At 47.5% G+C, this 18,935-nt stretch overlaps 1 protein-coding gene across 1 annotated transcript in view; it reads left to right on the top strand.

Moving 5' to 3' along the window:
• Nucleotides 1–203: 203 nt before the first annotated feature.
• alpha-Man-IIb (alpha-Mannosidase class II b) overlaps nucleotides 204–18,935 on the top strand; it is an 83,366-nt gene continuing 64,634 nt past the window's right edge. The window contains exon 1 of the mRNA XM_065453099.2: nucleotides 204–1,165. Coding sequence (XP_065309171.1) covers nucleotides 752–1,165 — 414 coding nt within the window. The 5' untranslated portion in view covers nucleotides 204–751. The remainder of the gene's footprint in view (nucleotides 1,166–18,935) is intronic.

The following is an 18,935-nucleotide window of genomic DNA, read 5'->3' as shown; positions in this document are numbered from 1 at the left end:
TCCATCAGCCGCCGTCCACTCGCGAATGTATGTGCCCCTTGCTGCCTGCGTTTCTTACGGGTAATGTTTGTATGAAACAGCGCCCGTCTCGTACAAAAGCAAGTTCCGCTATAGTTTTAAATGTTTAGTGTATAACTCCAATGCAAAACTCTGCCAAAACAAGTCGTTACAAAAACTTAAAAGATAAAGCGCCATCTATGAGCAAAAAAGAAGACATCTCTTGCTAAGGTTTGCCTTTTATTGGCGCACTTTAGTTTAGAAATATACTTGCAGGTGACGTGACTAGACTGAAGTAAAAGAATGTTGTGTCAGTTTCTGAAACGTTAGTATCCGGCAGTTTGAAAACTACATTTTTTGAGGAGTTGCGAGTCCCCGCCTCGCGCACTGCCCTTTCCCTCGGTTCCTTGTTTTCGGACCGCAGCGCCGCAGCAGCGGCGGTTCGATTTTTCGTCGTCTGCTATGTAGGCCTAACAAAAGCTACGGCCGATCGCCTCGCATCAGTTCGCTCGCTCGCTGCTCCTGCGCTTGCTTGTTCACGCCATGGAAGATCTTGCGTCGACGGCGGCTCCGCTAGAGACGTGACTCCCAGAGCTCGTTGGAAGGAGTGTGCCTGTGATTTCTGCTTCACGTGCGCCTCGCTCCATCATGCATTCGCATTTACCCTTCGCTCGTAGTAGTACCGCATGAATGGTGCAGTGCCATCGGCCTTCTCCCAGCTGAGCGCGGCGGCGGCGGCGGACGACCCAGCGTCATGATGTGCGCGAGTCGCAAAGCGAAGGTGCGTGCCCTGGTCGCGGCCTGCCTGGTCGTGTGTGCCGCGCTTGTGTTCTTCTACCACTACTCGAACGATGCTGGAGAGCTGTCTGAACTGCATCGCAAGCGGTTGTACGGCGATCAGCGGCGGCGGGACGACTCGGTCAACTTCGTGGACGACAAAGCGCACTCGTCGCCGAAGTCGTCGTTCACGTGGCCGTGGGCCAAGCGGGACATGTTGACCGCTGCCGGCGATTGCCGTGCCTTGAAAGTGCGGCGCGATGTGGATTTCCATACTCCCGATGTCTACCCGACGCTCAACTTCAAGCCTCAGTCAAGGAGCTACTGGAATCAGACCTTCGAGAACCGCTATTACGAAACGAGAAAGCAATGGGCCAAGCTACCGCTGGAGGTAAGGAATCGAGACTTTTGTGCTGTGTATCTGCGTTTGCTCGCGCGCACGGTACCGTTCTCGTTGCGGCAAGATCAAATCATCGCGCGAGGGCTTTTCCCGCGGCGAGGACGTTATCTCTCTCGGATGGAGGATGCAGCTGACGGCGATATGAATGTGCGCGCCTCGCGCTCCAATTGACACCTTGTCGAACTGTATCGTTTGGCACGGTACTGTATCGTTTGGCACGGTACTGTATCCGTAATATAACCGACGTGTGTTGCTTGCGTTTTGAGTACAAGATTAGCTGTGTCGCATGTGCAAACCAGTCAACGGTACCTTCTGCTTGTTAGCACGATCAGCGATGACTTAAATTGTAAATGTAACGAGCACGAATCCGCCGTGTATGTATGCGTTGCTCTCCTGTTACCGTGGTAGTCATTTCTCACTTTAACCATTTGTATGTGCAGGAATATGTATGTACTTGAAAGATATCGCACGTTTCTTTCTTCCCATTTTCTTGCTCTTTCTACCGCTTCTCCGGCTAGTAATTGCGCAATGTCGAATCGATGCACGAACGTTTGCTAATTCATCGCGCCGTGATTGGTGTATTTGCGAGCGCTGATATTGAGCAAAAAAGGAAAGAAATTTTATTCTTTTCTTTTGGCGGGGGGGGGGGGGAGGCTCGATGGCAGGAATGATCGAAAACCATGCCATCGTCTCGAAAAATGTCAGATTGTCATCTTATAGAGCGGTGTAGAAACTAACATGTGCGCTTCCAAAAATTGATGCCCTTAATCGCGAACTTTGCAGGAGGACATATTTAGTTTCGTCATCTTTGTCAGACATTGTAAAGGAAAATGTCGTTTTGCGTAATACTACCGTTGCCGTTATAGCCGGGATAATTTAATTAATGAAGTACTAATTGACTTCCCATCCATATTGACGTCGCGCCGCGGCGTTTCGCCCTCAAGAACGGCCGCGGAAATACTTTAGGTTATGGCGAGATTACGTTAGGTGCCATGTTCAAGTCGCACGCATCAGTTGACATTTCAGCAGCATATGAGCCGCCGTTTTCTGCGTGCTTCTCTGCGCTCACTGTAGCGCGAGCATTTCATGCGTTTTCGTCGTTTCACCGATTATACTACGGGGTGATCGTTTTTAAGCTCTACGGAATTTTTTTTGAAATGTCACTTGTGGCGGGTAGCGTAATTCCATTCCTTGGGTATATTCAAAGAGGCGGACATTACCTGCCCGAGAAATTGAGACACGTAATCAACCAATTAAAGAAAAATGAACTGATTAGATACTTAAATATGACGCGATTTGCCGACAAGGAGCGGTCGATAGTGCGATTAATTGAAATGTCAACCTCCACGTTTCTTTCTTAATTAGGTGCGCGCTTAGATGTGCATGTTTCAAGCAAATAAGTGACCTTAGTATATCCGAACAAAAAAATTCAAAAAAAATAAAACGGGAAGTTACACCATGAGTTTCGTAGAGTGTTCTGAAATGTTTAATTTTCGAGCCCACACCTGGCGTTTGAGCATGACGCAGGGGACAGTGTACGAAATCTCGTTATATTGTCCGGCCTCTCGTGTCCTATACAAATGTCTCGGAGATAAGCCACTCGAGGTAATTAATCTGCACGCGAGCGCCGCAGTTCCTCGTGGGTTTTTTATTTATTTATTCTATTTTATTTTCTGAGACGATTTTTGAACGTCGTACTAGCTTTGGCTCTCCGATCTGAACTTCTCATACCGCATATCTTTCTCGGTCGCTGGAATTCGTCTACTTTCATTAATGTTTCTCCCGTGCTTTCATTAATTGTGCCTATGGGTACTGCTTTTCTTGAAGCAAGCTGCTAGGAGAGAAAAAAAAAAGGAAAGAAGAACAAAGGACAGAATGAAGAGACGAACGCATTGCTCAGTTCGTGCTTTAATTCTGTCGTGTAATGTTCCAGCGCTGTTTGCCTCAAGGATGGAATACCGACCCACCTAGCAGACCGTACGTCTGAACTTGCGAAGCCGTGACGTGCTGTATGCACGTCGTCTCGCAAAACCTTGTTTTTGGAGGACATATATTTTAGGCATACGCGCAGCTGTGCTGCGTGCGAGCTCTTTTTCATTAAAAAAAAAAGAAAGCTTTAGCATTTGAGACTATCTCACTGGGCGCCCGTTTCCTCGGTCGTACGGAGCTTTACAAAAACACGCGTCCCACGTGTGGTGTGGAACATGTGGCGGATTTCCTCACCGTCAAGTCGCTCAAGGGACATCGCGCGATTTCAGGACACTCGGAAGTATGCCACGCAAATAGAGTCATCCGCTGCTATATTGCCCAGGGAATGGAGACCTTTTCACCATTTCGTTTATTTAGTTATAGCGCTGGCAACGTTTCACGGTCGGTCCATTCGTCTTCACGTGGCAGTCGCCTTTCAGTGTGCGGACGCTTGTGAAATAATCTTTGTTCTGCATGTCGCCTGTTGACTGCCCTCATCTGTCGTCTGAGAGTCAGTTGGAGACGTTGATTTCTTTCGAAAACATAATCCCAGCTCTACATAGAAAGACAAAAACGTGTACCTTGTTTGTTTGTTTTTTGTACTGTTAGCCCAAGAAAGGGCCCTTACAGGATTGAAAAAAAAAAACTACAAGATAAATGTTTAGCTGTATGTCGAGACAGTGCAATGGCAGTATCTGTAAAAAGTGGCATGCGGTGAAAAAAGACTAAATACACTTGTTTTATGCGCATCAGAAACAAAAATGGTAGTGTCCAAGATAGTGGGAAATAAGTTCAATGATATCTATAATTCATTGTTTGAACAGAGCGTGCAGATTGTCTAAGAACGTCAGGCTGCTTTTTATTTTATTATTATTTATTACGTCCGCAGTTTCTTTTATTTCTATAGATAAGAAAACCAACGGTCTCCACGGCAACAAGAATGAATAGATGTTTTATTTCTGCCAACTGCTTTCTTTTTCTTTCGTTTTCTGCAATGAAAGCCTCATAAATTGGTAACAACCTCAGGATACGCGTACCACACGGACACATCTTCAACATCGACCGCGGCGTTACACCCATATGCGCGCCAATTTCATTCCAAGTATGCCGCAAGATGGAACCATCTCGCAGTGATCTGCAATTACCTCTCTTCTGCGTCACCCATACCAATGCTTATCCCGGCGAATTCGTTAATATCATCGGTCAGTCTAAGTCCTATGTATACCGCCTTCGATCAACAGCGTTTCCACTGTACTTGAGTTATCTGCTCTGCGCATTGCACATGACACTGCACAACTCTTTCTTCTTTTACACGACTTGCATAACCGCGTTTTCTCACTAATCCGCACTATCGTATATCCTGTCAGCGCTACGGCCATCGTTTTCTGCTCGATCCAATACCTGCGTGATTCCTAGCTTCCTGAAGAATTCAAGCTACAGAGTGAAATGTTCTCTCAAAACTTCAGCTGCGTCCAATGCTGCTCGCTTGTACCTTTGTACATGCCGACCGACCGACGTTCAACAAATTCAGTAAGCCCATTGGGTCGTTCGTTCGCCAACCTAACATTGTTCGCAATAGGTAGCGGTGATGTACGACATAGTACAGCGCAGACACAACAGGTTGAAATATTCACGTGGTACCCAACGCGGATAGCAAGTGGACATACGCCAGGCGGCAAGGACACGCGCTATCCATGTCTGTTCCTCGGTTTTGTCCTAGTTCAAGAAGTCGCGCTGTTGTACACTGAATACTGTACGGCTACCGCTTTACTGCAATGGCGGGCAGACAAGTGTTATGCTGTAGTACTGCGGCCCCCAGACTATGATGAGAGACACGTCTACTAGCAGTACTCGTGCCTAATAACGCGGACGTGGAATAAATCTGCGCTATAGTCGGTCGACAGCTGTGACCTTGGCTGGATTATTTTCAGCTGATGCACAGCTGCGTCGCGGGCCGTTACTCTGGTGCTGCCTTTCCTTTCGAAATCAAACTCATCCAAGCTTTCTTTCTTTTCTTTCCCCATTGTTCTGGCGTTGTGAACATTCATTATTTTGATGCTAGATGACAATGAGATAATTATATAAAATGCCTCGTCCCGCACCATGTGTGTATGTACACAAACACATGGTGCACACACACATATTCTGTAAAACTTCGAAAATAATATATATATATATATATATATATATATATATATATATATATATATATATATATATATATATATATATATATATATATATATATATATATCATTTTCGAAGTTTTACAGAATATTTAAACATCGCCTGTCGCAGGTGGCGTAATTCTTGTCGTTGAGCTAAGAAGAGGCGCATATTACTATTATTACGCAAAACTGTGGCGCGACTGGCGGCCGCTCGAGGCATTTTGCGTGTGTTCATTCGGGTCCTTCTTTCAAGCTCGGGAAAACACTTTCATGTTGCCCGTTTTTGAGCAGCGGAAGCCTGTATCTGAAGTTTTTGATGTTGCTCTCCAATTTTCTCACTGACACTTTTTCATCTAAGTATTACACTTGAGAAACTGTTTAATTAAGAGTATATGTATTTTGGCGGAATATAAAAAAATATAATCTGAGCATCTCCAAAAGCGACTGCGAACAACGTCAGCTTGGTTCGGTCCAGCTATACGTGGCATTTGCATATTTTTTAATGTTTGGCTCAAGTTACGTGGGACGCCGTGTAATAATAATAATATTTGGGGTTTTACGTGCCAAAACCACTTTCTGATTATGAGGCACGCCGTAGTGGAGGACTCCGGAAATTTTGACCACCTGGGGTTTTTTAACGTGCACCTAAATCTAAGCACACGGGTGTTTTCGCATTTCGCCCCCATCGAAATGCGGCCGCCGTGGCCGGGATTCGATCCCGCGACCTCGTGCTCAGCAGCCCAACACCATAGCCACTGAGCAACCACGGCGGGTGCCGTGTACAGCCGCGGCGCCAAGAAGAGGTCAGATGTCTACGACAGAAATCTACGACAGATGTCTACGTACAGATTCGGCAGAATAGACTTTGTAGCGACCAGTATTTTCAGATCCTGTTGATTGAGAGGTGAGGAGTGCGGACCGCTCTACAGGATGTATTTTCCCCACCGAGACTCCTTGTATATAGTAAACGCACACCCTATGCGTCATGAAGGCGTGCATGCTGCGTTTGGCGCGCATTCTGAACTGCTTACAGTATAAGCCGACGTAATTAATCACTTTTTTTTTTTTGCGCGTTCGAAGAATTCTGGCAACCCACTGTCGTTGCGCGACTGACAGATATTTGATAATAATAAAAGAGGCACTGTACACAAAATTCGTGTCCGTGGTAGCGGTATGCTTCTTTCGAAGCTAGCTCAGTTATTATTATGACTAATTCCAGAACCGAGCGCACTTGTGGCCTTTTCTCGGCCGTACTCCCCGCCGCGTGTGCACTTGGCCGCGACGACGCTGATTACATTAGCACAGACATCCCACAGATCCCACGCGTTGTGGGAGTCGATGTTTTGCAAAGCATTGTTTCAGGTCATATACCCGTGCATTGTTTCGAACGGTCTCGTATATCGCAGCTACAAAAGGCCACAAAAGCGCTGCTGCGATATTTGAAAGATACAGGACTGAGTGAACATCTGTAATCCGGACTGAGTGACTGAACGATATCCCCGGTGGACTTTCTCTTCTTTCTTTAATCTTTCCGTCCCCATTTCCCTTTCCCCAGTGTAGGGTAGCCAACCGGGCTCAGTCCTGGTTAACCTCCCTACCTTTCATTTATCATTTGCTCTCTCTCTCTCGAACGGTTGACGTATGAACGTGCTTGTGCGAATCAAGCAGTTGTGTGTGTGTCGCGAGCCTCTTTAGTACGGCAGAAGCAATACAGAGACGACGTGTAGTCGACGGTGGTATGACGGCGACGACAGTTCTATTTTTTACGACAGCGCTGGGCAGTATAGTGGCGTTCTGCCAGTATACGTGACATTTAACGTGGCAAGTCAGCGCGTCATGCACGGACACACGCACTTGTTACATTGTTTTCGACGTGTGGTTTCAGCTTTCGAGCGCCATGCCGTTACCGTCGCCAGCGAAATGAAAACAAGCAAAGATGACGGTGACGTCGCACCAGCGAGTTGTCAGCCCGCGTCGTCGCCGGCCTCGCTGCATGCGGGTTCCGCGGTTTCGAGGGCCTGCGTGGGTTACGTGTGATGCTGCAGTGCGGATCTTGCGATGCCTGCCCCCCTTCGTTCTCCGTGCCCGCCGTTATATACTTCTCGCCATCTCTCGTTTCGTTGCCGTATACTGCTACAGCTCGGCTGCCGCACATGTGGTAGCTGTCTCGCGGACTGTCTATCATGCGCCGCTCGCTTGCTGAGCGCATGCAGCAGCGCGACTGGATGCGGTTTGCGCACTTTTCGACGGGCTCTGTTCGGGCCTCCTCGCGTTAAATGAAATGATGGAATTTGGCTTCCTTAAGCGTTCCAAAATGTACACACGTAAACACCTTCCTCAAGGTGAAAGCTGAGAACTTGTAGTTTTTTTCAATCAACAACTACAAAGAAGGGTCGACCAAGTGTCGACGCTAAAGAAGACAAGGTCGACGTATACGTCACGGTGGTTCAAATGATTGGATGATTAAATCTTGATTGTATTTCGTATCTGATAGGTATTGTATTTTAGCGGAATGCAGCCTCAACGGCTAGGAAACGAACCGGCAGTTTCGCGGGTAAGCTTTCGCGCGTTCAATAGCTGTGGTCGAAGCCACCGGCTCGACGTGCATGATCCGGTGCGCGAGTATACCCTCGCAAAGCGGCCGGCTCTCCTGGCCGGTGGGCCGATGGCATAAAGCGCCTTGTAGCGCCTGGCGCACATGTTCGTACACTCCTTCTGGGCACCCCCGGGCTTCACCGCCGCTTCCTCGGCTGCTGCTGCTGCTGCTACACGGTGGGCGTCGCATACGCCCCTCCAGAGCCCAAGGTCTTTCCGCACTGACCTTCAGCCGTTGTCGTCGCGGCCGAGCTGAGGCGAAGCGAAGCGAATCTCGGGCGCTGACTTCCTAGATACGCGCTGTCGAAGACCCAGTATCGCGTGCAGCTTCTGCGGTTAACGACGTCCTCTGCGCGCTTTGGTCTCGTCGCGGGAGTTGTCTTGTTTTCTTTTCTCCTTCTTTCTATTTCTTTGTTTTTTTTTCATTATTATTATCCTTTAAATATCAGGCGCGTGTTCCCCCTTTTTTCTTGACGTGGAGCGTCGTTGGTTGCGAGCGCATTATACAAAACCGTCCGCGTTCGCTACGGGCACGCGTGCGCGTGCCTACGCATTCAAAAGGTTACGATAGACTTCGGATCGCAGAATGAGCGGTAATTTGGGGTAGTGTATACACTTGTTATTGCGATATATCATCCTCCGATGGTTTCCGCTCTTCCTTTTTTTTGTCATAGCCGCCGTTGTATACATTATGCATGTTTTAACCCTTTGTACCCCTTCTCCCTCTGTCTTCGCTTCCTGCTCTCTCATCCCTCCAACTCCTCTCTGCTGGTCGCTGTTCAGTAGTAGCCCACACCAAGGTTGCATAAGTTTCGGTGCGGTCAGCAATCCTTCCCCTCTTCCTCTTCCTTCTCTCCCCTTCCAGCACGAACCACCACCACTGACGGTGCATTTCGACGCTTCGTGAAGGGCGAAATGGTCGCGGTGTTCCAGAAGCAGATGACCTGCGCATGACTGGCGCGCGTCGTCTGCTGCTGTGATATGGGGCGTCTTCAAAAGGGGAGGGGGGGGGGCGTACATTAGCAGCTGCGCCTACGTACATGTATATGCTGTGGCGTCGCTCATAGTGACCCATGGCGCTTAGAGAATTATTCGGGTGCAACACCTGTTATTTGTGTAATCTGTTGCTCCAATAGACGAATTAAAGTTTAGAGAAATAATAAAACGCACAAACCAAATGTCCGCGTGTTTTCGTTTCACTTCGCACCGCAGCAAGGGATATGTAATACTGTCTCGTCTGCTTGTTCCCACGTCGTGCAGTCGCACGCGCGCAAAGCGAACATGTGTCATTATCATACGTGTTCCAGCGCGCTATCATCATCTGTGATCCGCTTGCGTCTGCCTCAGTGTTCGTGTAGCACCGACTTGTAGCGCTCGTATTCTCATGCAGAGCGCTGGAAAAGTGTGCGCTGCGCAAAACGAGACACACGCAACAGCTCGCGCGCGCGACCCGTCAGGGAAGTGCGCTGCGGAGCGAAATAGCGCGAGAATAAAAAAGGAAGGGAAAAAAAGAAACGAAGGCGGGGCCCGTGGCGTAGGCGTCACGCGATCATCCAGCTCCGGTATGGGAGAACGCGGGGAAGGAATATCGCTTGCGGAGCCGAGACGAGACAAGTGAAATCTCCTGAAATCCTGTGTTCGCGGTGCTGAATTTGGCCTTGTGATGGGCCCTTTAATTAAGGAATGTGTAATTCCACAGAAGTGTCGAGCGCTGTGCACTTTGCCATTTCCATACTAGTCTCTCACTTGGTGGATGCTGTTATTGTCATCTAAGTATGAGCGTAGTAATTTTGAACAAAATCAGCTCCAGGCTTCACTGAAATGAAGTTCTTCGCGAGGCACTGCTCTTCACTTGCACAAGCCGTTGGGGCAAAACATGACAGAGAGAGAGAGAGAGAAAGTTAAAGGCGAAACGTCACCTTTGCGAAGATACACGATCATTTCGAATCTAAAGCCAACGTCGATTTTGAGCCTACACTCGAGGAATCGGCGGTAGAAAGAAAAATAGTGCCCTTGAATGTAAGCTAAGAAAAACAGCAATATACTCGCGAACCTTTTGGGTATTTATTCGTCTAAGGGCTAGATACTGAGATACGACTTTCTTGCCTTGAGAAGGACTGACTTGCTAGCGTGTGCTGGTTGGTGCATGTCTTAAGAAAAGCTTAATAACAGCGCTGAACAACAAGACGTGACTGAGACAGGCGAAGGACTGACTGCTGTTACAGTTGGTCTTGCATATATCTTGAAGGGAGAGAGAGATGGGGGAAACCATTTCTAATGATTTGGGGTGACTTACTCTTAGGGTGAAGCCCTTACTTCAGGGTGCATATCTCTTGAAGGGACTTACTGCTAAAGGAGCGCTTGTGGAGGTCAAGGATGTCCTTAATTCCAATAGCTAGGTCACAACGCAAAGTACTAGTCACTATTTGATCGCGGCTGTTCAGGAAGACAAGAGTGTCATCACGCGCACGCACTCAGACGCCAACTGCACTTTTTTTTTACTTTTAGAAGATCGCGAAACCGCCACTGAAATAAAATGTGATGTAACTGTTTTCTAAGTTCCATCTAAAAACAAAATTTTAATTTCTCGGGTTTTACGGACGAAAACCGTGATCCGACTAATAGACATGCCAGAGTGGGGAACTCAGGATGAATTGCGACTATACCTGAGATTTTTTTTTTTTTAACGTGCACGCAGATCTAAGTATGCGAGTGTTTTGCCCTAATCGAAATCCCTCCTCCGCTGCCGTAATCGAACCCGCTAGCTCGAGTTCAGCAGAGCAAACGCTATAGCCACCAAGCCGTGCCGCTGCGCGCCTATGTTCCATTTAGTATTGCTCGCAACCGACTAACACCGGGGGCTCGAAAGTTCCGGCGAAGCTAAGGAAAAACAAGCGACTTTCCTGCATAAGCTTACCACATGGACTTCTGTATTAGCCGCATCAATTGCACCTGGTCACTATAAATTCTTAAGAGGCTTTGAAGGAAAAGAAAGTAAGCGTATAGTATGCGTAACAACCTCGAGCTCGCGGTGATCGCAATCAACACCGCTTCGTGCGGCAGATCGATACAAGGTTAGACACAACCAGGCACAACTCCAAGTTTTTCTTTCGGCTTTATTCCCCCCGCGTAGCCCGTCAACGTGACCACTCGAGTGTAGTCGTGTAGCAATAACTATGTTCGTGGCGGTATGCTATTACAAAAATAAAAAAATAAAAGAAAAACTCGGGATTAACACACGTAACCGTTGGTTTGGGCAACGACGTGAATGCAAGTCTGTATACGTCCTTGCTCTTCGTTAATATGCACGTCGCGCGCCCGACTTCTGACTCTGTATTTGTTGTGCATACCATATAGATTAACCGCCGCGAACAAGCGCAGGATATAAATGGTATGTCTCTTAAACGCTGCGCGAAAACATCGTGTATTTAACGTTTCTTTCTTTGCTTCCTTCCTTCCTTATATTTATATTTGTTCTTCAACCGCATATATATATATATATATATATATATATATATATATATATATAAGAAGCCAACAATGTCACCAAGAACAACATAGGGGAAGTTGCTTGTGCTTAATAAATGAAATAAAGAACCGATACATTAATGGACATGAAAGTAGATGAAAAAACAACTTGCCGGAGGCGGGGAACCATCCCACGTCTTCGCATTACGCGTGCGATGCTCCTACCAATTGAGCTACCGTGGCGCCGTTTTTCCATCCACTTTCTGGGGTATTTATGCTCCCCTGTGTTTTCCTTGGTGTCTTTGTTGGCTTCTCATGATTAATAAAGGTCGGACCCCTCGGTTAACCCCCTTCTTCTCGTTCATTACATCACGAGGGTTTCGAATCCGACAACATTGATGCCTTCAGGTATCTTGTGTGGGTTTATTGACCAGTTCCCTTCACCCAAAGAGATCACGTACTCATGACGCCTACGTCAGAAAAGGTGTTCCACGTCCGCCGCCAAGATTTGTGGGTGGTGGCGCTGTCTAAAACTCCCAGGGTTATTGCAGGTAGTAAAAACACATATGCCGCAGAAAGTGGATGGAAAAACGGCGCCTCTAGCTCATGTGGTAAGGGAATCGCACGCGTAATGCGAAGACGTGGGACCGATGCCTACCTGCAGCAACTTGTTTTTTTCATTCACCTTCATTTCCATTAGCTTATCATTTCTTTAATTCAATTCGTTAGTACAAGTCATTTCCCCTATCTTATCCTCGGTGTTTTGTTTGCTGGCTCTTTATGAACGTTTCGGAGAGGCTTCCTTTTAGCAACCACAGATAGATACTTTGTTATCACTTTACCTCCCCCTGCCCTCTCTCCCCAGCGTAGGGTAGCAAATCGCATCTTTTTCTCTGGTTAACCTCCCTGCCTTTCCCTTTCCTCTCTCTCTCTCTCTCTCTCTCTCTCTCCGAAACGTTCGCCGTTCGTGCAGCGTTTCTTTACTATGCAGGACGCCGCAAGGTCGGGCCCGCTTCCTTAGCGCAAGCTTTCGAAGCAGCTTGCCAACGTCTCATTAGCGAGAATCGTATAATAAAAAGCCTCAACTCGCTTCGTACCCATTGGGGAGCTTTGCAACAGCTGTGGCATGTGTGACACGGCTGAGCTTAGAACGCTCCTCCGTATTCTCAATTTTCCAGTCTTTATTTCTTTGTTATTTGTTTTTTCCTGTCGTGAAAAGCTGTTCGCCGATGTACGCTTCAAAAAGCATTCCGCTCAACGGGGTCCTGACAGCGTCGCCTTTTAGAAAGTTTAGGGATGGAGTTACAGAGAGTGGGTGAAGGCAATATTTCTGATGCACCCCTTAACGATGGTTTCACGTAACGGCTTACTTAGGCGTGTTGTGGTCGAAGAAAAAGAAATCTTTAATAGAAACGCTGTCGGTGATAACCATGCCTGTATATATATATGAGAATAAAGCGGGTCTTCGCACTTCGCATACACTTTTATTGCCGTTACTTTATCATTTCTTTAATTCAATTATAAGTGCAAGTAATTTCCCATATATTGCTCTTGGTATCTTTGTTGCCTTCTCATAATATATATATATATATATATATATATATATATATATATATATATATATATATATATATATATAGCTTTCTCCCACTTTAAAACAAAAAGTACAGAAGAAGAAAATGGAACACCTCCGACAGACCTCAGAACGGCGCTCTCCGTTGTTCCGCTTACCTGGTTTCTCCTGACAGAAAACTCTCTTTCGCGGTGGAAAGGTCTCGCGCTTTTTTTTTTTTTTTCACGACAGGTCTGTACCTCTCTCCTGTGCCCATATCGTCTTTGCAGGTTCGTTTTTCGGTTACTCTTTTTCCTTTCTTTTCTTTCTTTTCTTTCCCATGTATACGTTTTTTTCTTCATTCACCTCGGAAGACGTCTGTAGGTATACGCCCATGCCGCTTCTGCCCTAGCCTGCTTACTATATATTTTGTTTAACCCGCGTATACACGCATCGCGGTGGCACACTTTTGAAGCGTGTCGGGGCGCAGTGGAGAAAAAAAAAGATTAGCAAAAGAGTGAGAACGCCGTTCGAGGCGACGACAGACGCGTTTGCACAGCTGCTTTCGACGACGTTCCGCGCGCAGATTTCTCGCAGCGTACGGCCTCCCCGGCGTTCCCTCGGTATTTCAGTCCTGCTTTCGACGGCGTACTCCTTCAACCGCTCCTATATTTATCGTAGTACATGTGTAAGCACGATACGGAACCCCGTGTGAGCAAAAAAAAGAAAAGAGAAAGAGAGAGAAGAAAAAGAAAAAGGTGTCAGGCTAACTCCCTCTCTTTCATCCTTTAACTTTTGTTTTTGCATTTGCTAGCAAAGGCGTCACTATGTCTAGTTGGGGATGCTCTTGAAGCAAATGACCACGCTTTAGACTGGAATGAACGGCAAGCGACTCTGTCGTCAAGCGATGCTAAATTGCGGTTTAAAGAATGCTGGGGGAGGTTCCGCTTCTGTTACTTGTGCTCAAGTCACTGCAGTATGAGCCACTCTCAAGGGAAGCACCCGATTCGTATTCAAATGAGCATATAGTTTGAGCGAATAATCGACATTAAATTCTTGGATTTCACGTGCCAGAAACGCGATTTTGATTACGAGGCACGTCGTGGTGAGGTAGGGGACGGCGGATTAATTTTGACCACTTCGTTTTTTTTTTTTTTTTTCACTTCGCCGCCGTCGGAATCCGGCCACTGCGCGACCGAGATCCGCGAACTCGGCAACGCAACGCCATAACCACTGTGCTATATACTGCACCGGGTGAACTTAGACACTGACAATCAATTTTCATGGTACGCTTTTTTTTTTATTGCGATGGAAAGCTTACTGGTCAGAGTGTCTAATCATGAACTGCTAACGCGGAAAACTCCCTGGAACATTTTTTATCAGTATTTTTCGATCTGTAGTGAAGATGTCGTCTTTCACTGGAAGCATGCTGAACACTGTGATAGGTGAGTGCGATAGCGATTATACGCCGGAATTAGCGGGAGGCAGACGACAAGTGTGGCCATCGCTATAAAAACGTTTGATTTTGTTTATGAAGTCGATGTTCCTTCGATTCATGTTTTCCGAATTGTCAAATTGTTTCTGCACTAATAGCTACGTGTATTTGTGGGTTCTTGTCCAACTGTTTTAGTATTTAACCAGTCAAAACGAAAGCAATATAGCATCGAAAAAGAAACGAAGCGTTTTCGCGGGATGCGGAGTTCAGCGTGTTGCCGTAGCCATGCGCGCGTTTTTGATTTCCGAAGCATAGAATGAGGCGCGAGCATCTAATAATATACCAACTGCAATTTTAAACAGTAGTTATGCAGCGCATAATAAGAGCCGACTTACTACAGTAATCTGATAGCATACATCCGAAGTACCGAGATGTTACCGCCAGGTCTTGCCACTTACTGGTTTTTGAGACTTTCATTGCCAATTTAATATTGTAATTCGAACCACCAACCTCCGGGTTCCGAGACCGCCACGCTAACCGATTCAGCCACTGTCGGTTCATCATACGCGCCCGTTAAAGCGGGGTCTTGTGTGCATGAAGAAGTAGACGAAGCGCTAGGCGCGAGCCACTCACAGGTGTCCCCTCCCTCTGGAGGAGAAAAAAGGGTTAGATCGCGTGTTCGCTTGCCTCGGGGTGATAGGGGGGGGGGGGGAGGAGGGAGGCGTTTCCCGCCAGTTCAGGCCCGGTAGTCTGATGGGGAGGCCGCGTTTCCTTCGTTCTGCTGAACAGCAGGCTGCGTTGACGGAGCGGCAGCGTGAGCGGGACGCGCGTCGCGTGTTCGGCCGAAGAACAGGCGACGTTTGATGATCACCGCCGGGAACTAGCGCGAGAAAGGGCTCGTCGTCGACGTGCCGACCTCGCCGTGCGGGAGCGCGAAGCGGAGGCGTTGCGACAACGAAGAGGCGCGGATCCCCGAGCTTCGCTTTCAACCCTCTTCACAGTAGTGCAAGGGCGGTCAATTCTTCTTATTAAACTTATATCTATTGTTCGTTTGGTTGCGCAAGTAGGAAGATTGATTTCGAATATTGTATATTCTTGTATAATTAATTAGTGCTTTCGATGTGTGCATAATTGATTATCTGTTCCCCTCCGCTCCTGCCTGGTCTTTAATGACCGCAGTATTTCCTAAATAAATAAATACATAAATAAATAAATTAATTAATTAATATGTACATTATAATATCAGGTGTATAATGCGTCAGTTTCTGCGAAGACGACCACATGGGCGTCGTGCATAGCTCGCGCCACGTCTTTAATGTCGTAGCGTTGTGCATGCGTGCGATTTCTTTACTGCTTACACTTATTGTTAGTGCTGCTGGTACATCCGTGATTCTGTCGCGACTTTCAAATGTTTGTCCTTGTTTCTGGCCTTTTGCGAATTACAGGTATGCAGTCAGACCCTACTATAATGAGCCAAGGCACAACAAATAATGTTCTAAATCGAACACGCAAATCCTTCTTTAGCAGTATTGGTGCCAATAAATAAGTCCCTTAATTATACCGAACTGAAAAAAATTTAATTATGGGTTTTTACTTCCAAATCCCACGATACGATTGTGTATGAGCCGCGCCGTAATAGGGACTCCCGATTAATTTTGACCACTTGGGGTTATTTACCGTGCACTCAGTGCATGGGTGCGTTTTTTGCATTGGGTCCCCATCGAAATGCGGCCATGGCGACCGGGATTCGACACCCTGTCCTTGTGCTTAATATTGCCACGCCAGAGCCACTATGTATATATATATATATATACGTCACCACGGTGGGTATAACAGACTGGACGTTGAATCTATCGAGCTCCGAACGTTACAGCATGCATCGTAAAACCACCGCACTTATTATTTTCTCCCGCGTATACCTGAAGGATGTTTCCTTTCTTTTTATGCGAAGCATACTAGCCGCACAACCACGCTCTTGCTGCGCCGCGCGCGGCCGCGTAGCTACCATATGACGTCATAACAGCTGCAAAAGCGGAGGCTCAACTCGTGCGCTTGCTTGCGGCCGCGTAGCTACATAGCCGGGTCTCAGCTCGTGCGCTCGCCTGCACGAGTCGTTTCTTCGTCTAGCCGAACCAAATATAGCCAAGCAACAGCAGTTCACCAGGCTAAACAGTGGTTCAACAACTAAAATAAAGGCTAGTATGCTTCGCATCCTGGGCTTAACCTCAGCTAAGCCACAGCCATTTTTTCTTTCCAGATCGTGTGGTTGAGCATGCTTGACATATATATCGGGCTGCTGCGTTACTTCCAGATGCTGCATCGAAAGCCGATCTTTCGGCATTTTAGAGCGTCGAATTACTTGATATACCGAACTAGTCTTTTATCGGACAAACGAGCTCGTTGTAACTATAGCTTTCACAGCATAGTTGCTCGAAACTTGATGAGAAAGAACGGTTGTGCCTCTGCGCAGTTTAATGATATCGTAGATACGCGTCTTGTGCGTAAAACATGTCTGCTGTCATGTTTGTGCGTTTGTGCTTTTAATGGTCTGTGCTGCGCTTTTCCCTCGTTGCCTTTCTGCGTTCGCTGTGCTTATACCACTAACTATATTTGTAATCACTTCGCTGTAGTTATTGATTTTTTTTCTTTTTACTAAATTGAGGACATATCAAGTCGAATTTAACCTTCAAAGTTGCTGCGTTTCTTTTTCTTTCAATTTTTTGTCAGCAGAAATAAAATATTTTGCTGTGTGATAAATTTTTATCTAATTTTAAATTCGAAATAACGAGAGCAAACAAGACTAGAAAAGGAGTGACATATAGGTTGACGCGGCCCTGACTAACGCCCAGGTTTTGTTCCTGTGAAGCTAAATAAAGAGCATGATATACGCACGTCGTGCGGCGCGAGACACCACAAAAGCAACAGCGTTGACTGCACAACCTTTGCACACAAAAAAGCAGCCGGCTATTACCAGCTGCTGCGGACTTATCCATGCAGGCATACGCGATACATCTGGAAGCCCTTACTCGGACACGTCTTGTCTCCGCAGTGACCGACATGTCAACTTCAGCGATTAAATACGATTCGCATTCCCTATAGGCTTGCTGGACTTCCTGCGCGATGTGACGTCGCAGTGTCGCACCCATTCGTAGATGTAAGGCTTTTATACATGCATGAGCCTTCAGAGGAGCGATTACACTGACGCAAAATCGCGAGCCCTGCTGCTGAAAACCTTCCTCCGCTCGCTAGGCCGTGTGTTAACGGGGCATGCTGTTGCTGCTGGCGCGCGAAGTTTCCGCGCCGCGGTTGCCCATATTTTACGCGGCCGTCCGTTCCCGCGGGATGTGCGCGAAGGCGTCCCGGCGCCTTCGCCCGCACCCGCTGGCGGTCACCGACCTGCGCGGAGCCGCGGAGGCAAACGAAACGCGAGGCCAGACACCTGACGGAGGAGCGCCGTGTGCCGCCGTTCTTTTGTTTCGCGCGGCGCCAGCAATCGATGACGATTACGCGGGAGGGAGACGGGACCCGGCTAGCCACCATAACCCGGCTTCAGCGCGTGTACGCGAGCTTTTGTGAACGGAAGCCTCCTCCGCTGGCCTTGCGCGCCGGTTTTTTGGAAGCGACAGCTTCGTTTTTTTAAAGCGACAGCTTCGAACTTGCGATTTCGCCGTGGCGGTGCTCCGAGGAGGCACATGACGTCATAACGCGCGCCTCGCCGCGGATATTTCTCTCTCTCTCGCTTCCTAGTAGATTTCTCTCTCTCTGTCTCCAACACCCAAAGTACATTACCAAAATCACAGGGGGCAAGGAAAGCGACCTATGTATACAGGCTCTGTTCAGAAACGTGGACACTCACACACATAATGCCACTGTATTAAAATTCACATTTCATATGATGACATTTTCTGGATTTAAGAGCGAATCTTAAAGGCCATGCTTTCGCTAGTTGAATGCGGCGGAAGCTTGTATCATGGAGGAAGAAAAATATAGGAGAGAGCATTACGTCACTCAGCCAGCCTTGGTAAGCAGAGTTCCATACAAATTACTTTATTGTAATAAACTCTATGTTGGCAAGCCAACGCTCCTTGAAGCCAGAATGGTGGCCCAACACCTGATCTCTTGCGTCGAGATCACGACGCAACAATCGAGGTTTGCTGAGGCGTTTGGTTCCCAGTAGCTGCGCCAGTAGTTTCAAAGCGAAAGCTTTACTGGCCGCGAACTTGCGAATTCGCTGTGGCCTTGCTCCGAGGAGGCACATGACGTTACACCGCGTTCCTCGTCGTTGCGCTCACCTCCGCTCGCTTCGCCAGCTGCGTTGCATGCCTGATAGCATGTCGGAGGACTGAAAAGGAGAGCTCGCATGCGCGGCAACCACACTTGAGGCGGCAGTATGGACGGTGACAATTCTGATAAGCAGGAGGAGGCCTGGAATCGACATCGGAACGAGATGAAGGGGAAACGAATTGCCCAGGAAACAGACGAACAGCGCGCCGAACGGCTGGCTAAACGCCGCAATATAGCTAGACAACCAGACTAACCTGGACTTGCAATCAAGATTAACCAAGGCTAACCATG

This window comes from Dermacentor albipictus, chromosome 2 (assembly GCF_038994185.2).
Source record: "Dermacentor albipictus isolate Rhodes 1998 colony chromosome 2, USDA_Dalb.pri_finalv2, whole genome shotgun sequence".
Lineage (NCBI taxonomy): Eukaryota > Metazoa > Arthropoda > Arachnida > Ixodida > Ixodidae > Dermacentor > Dermacentor albipictus.
This window is presented reverse-complemented; position numbering and strand designations above follow the sequence as displayed.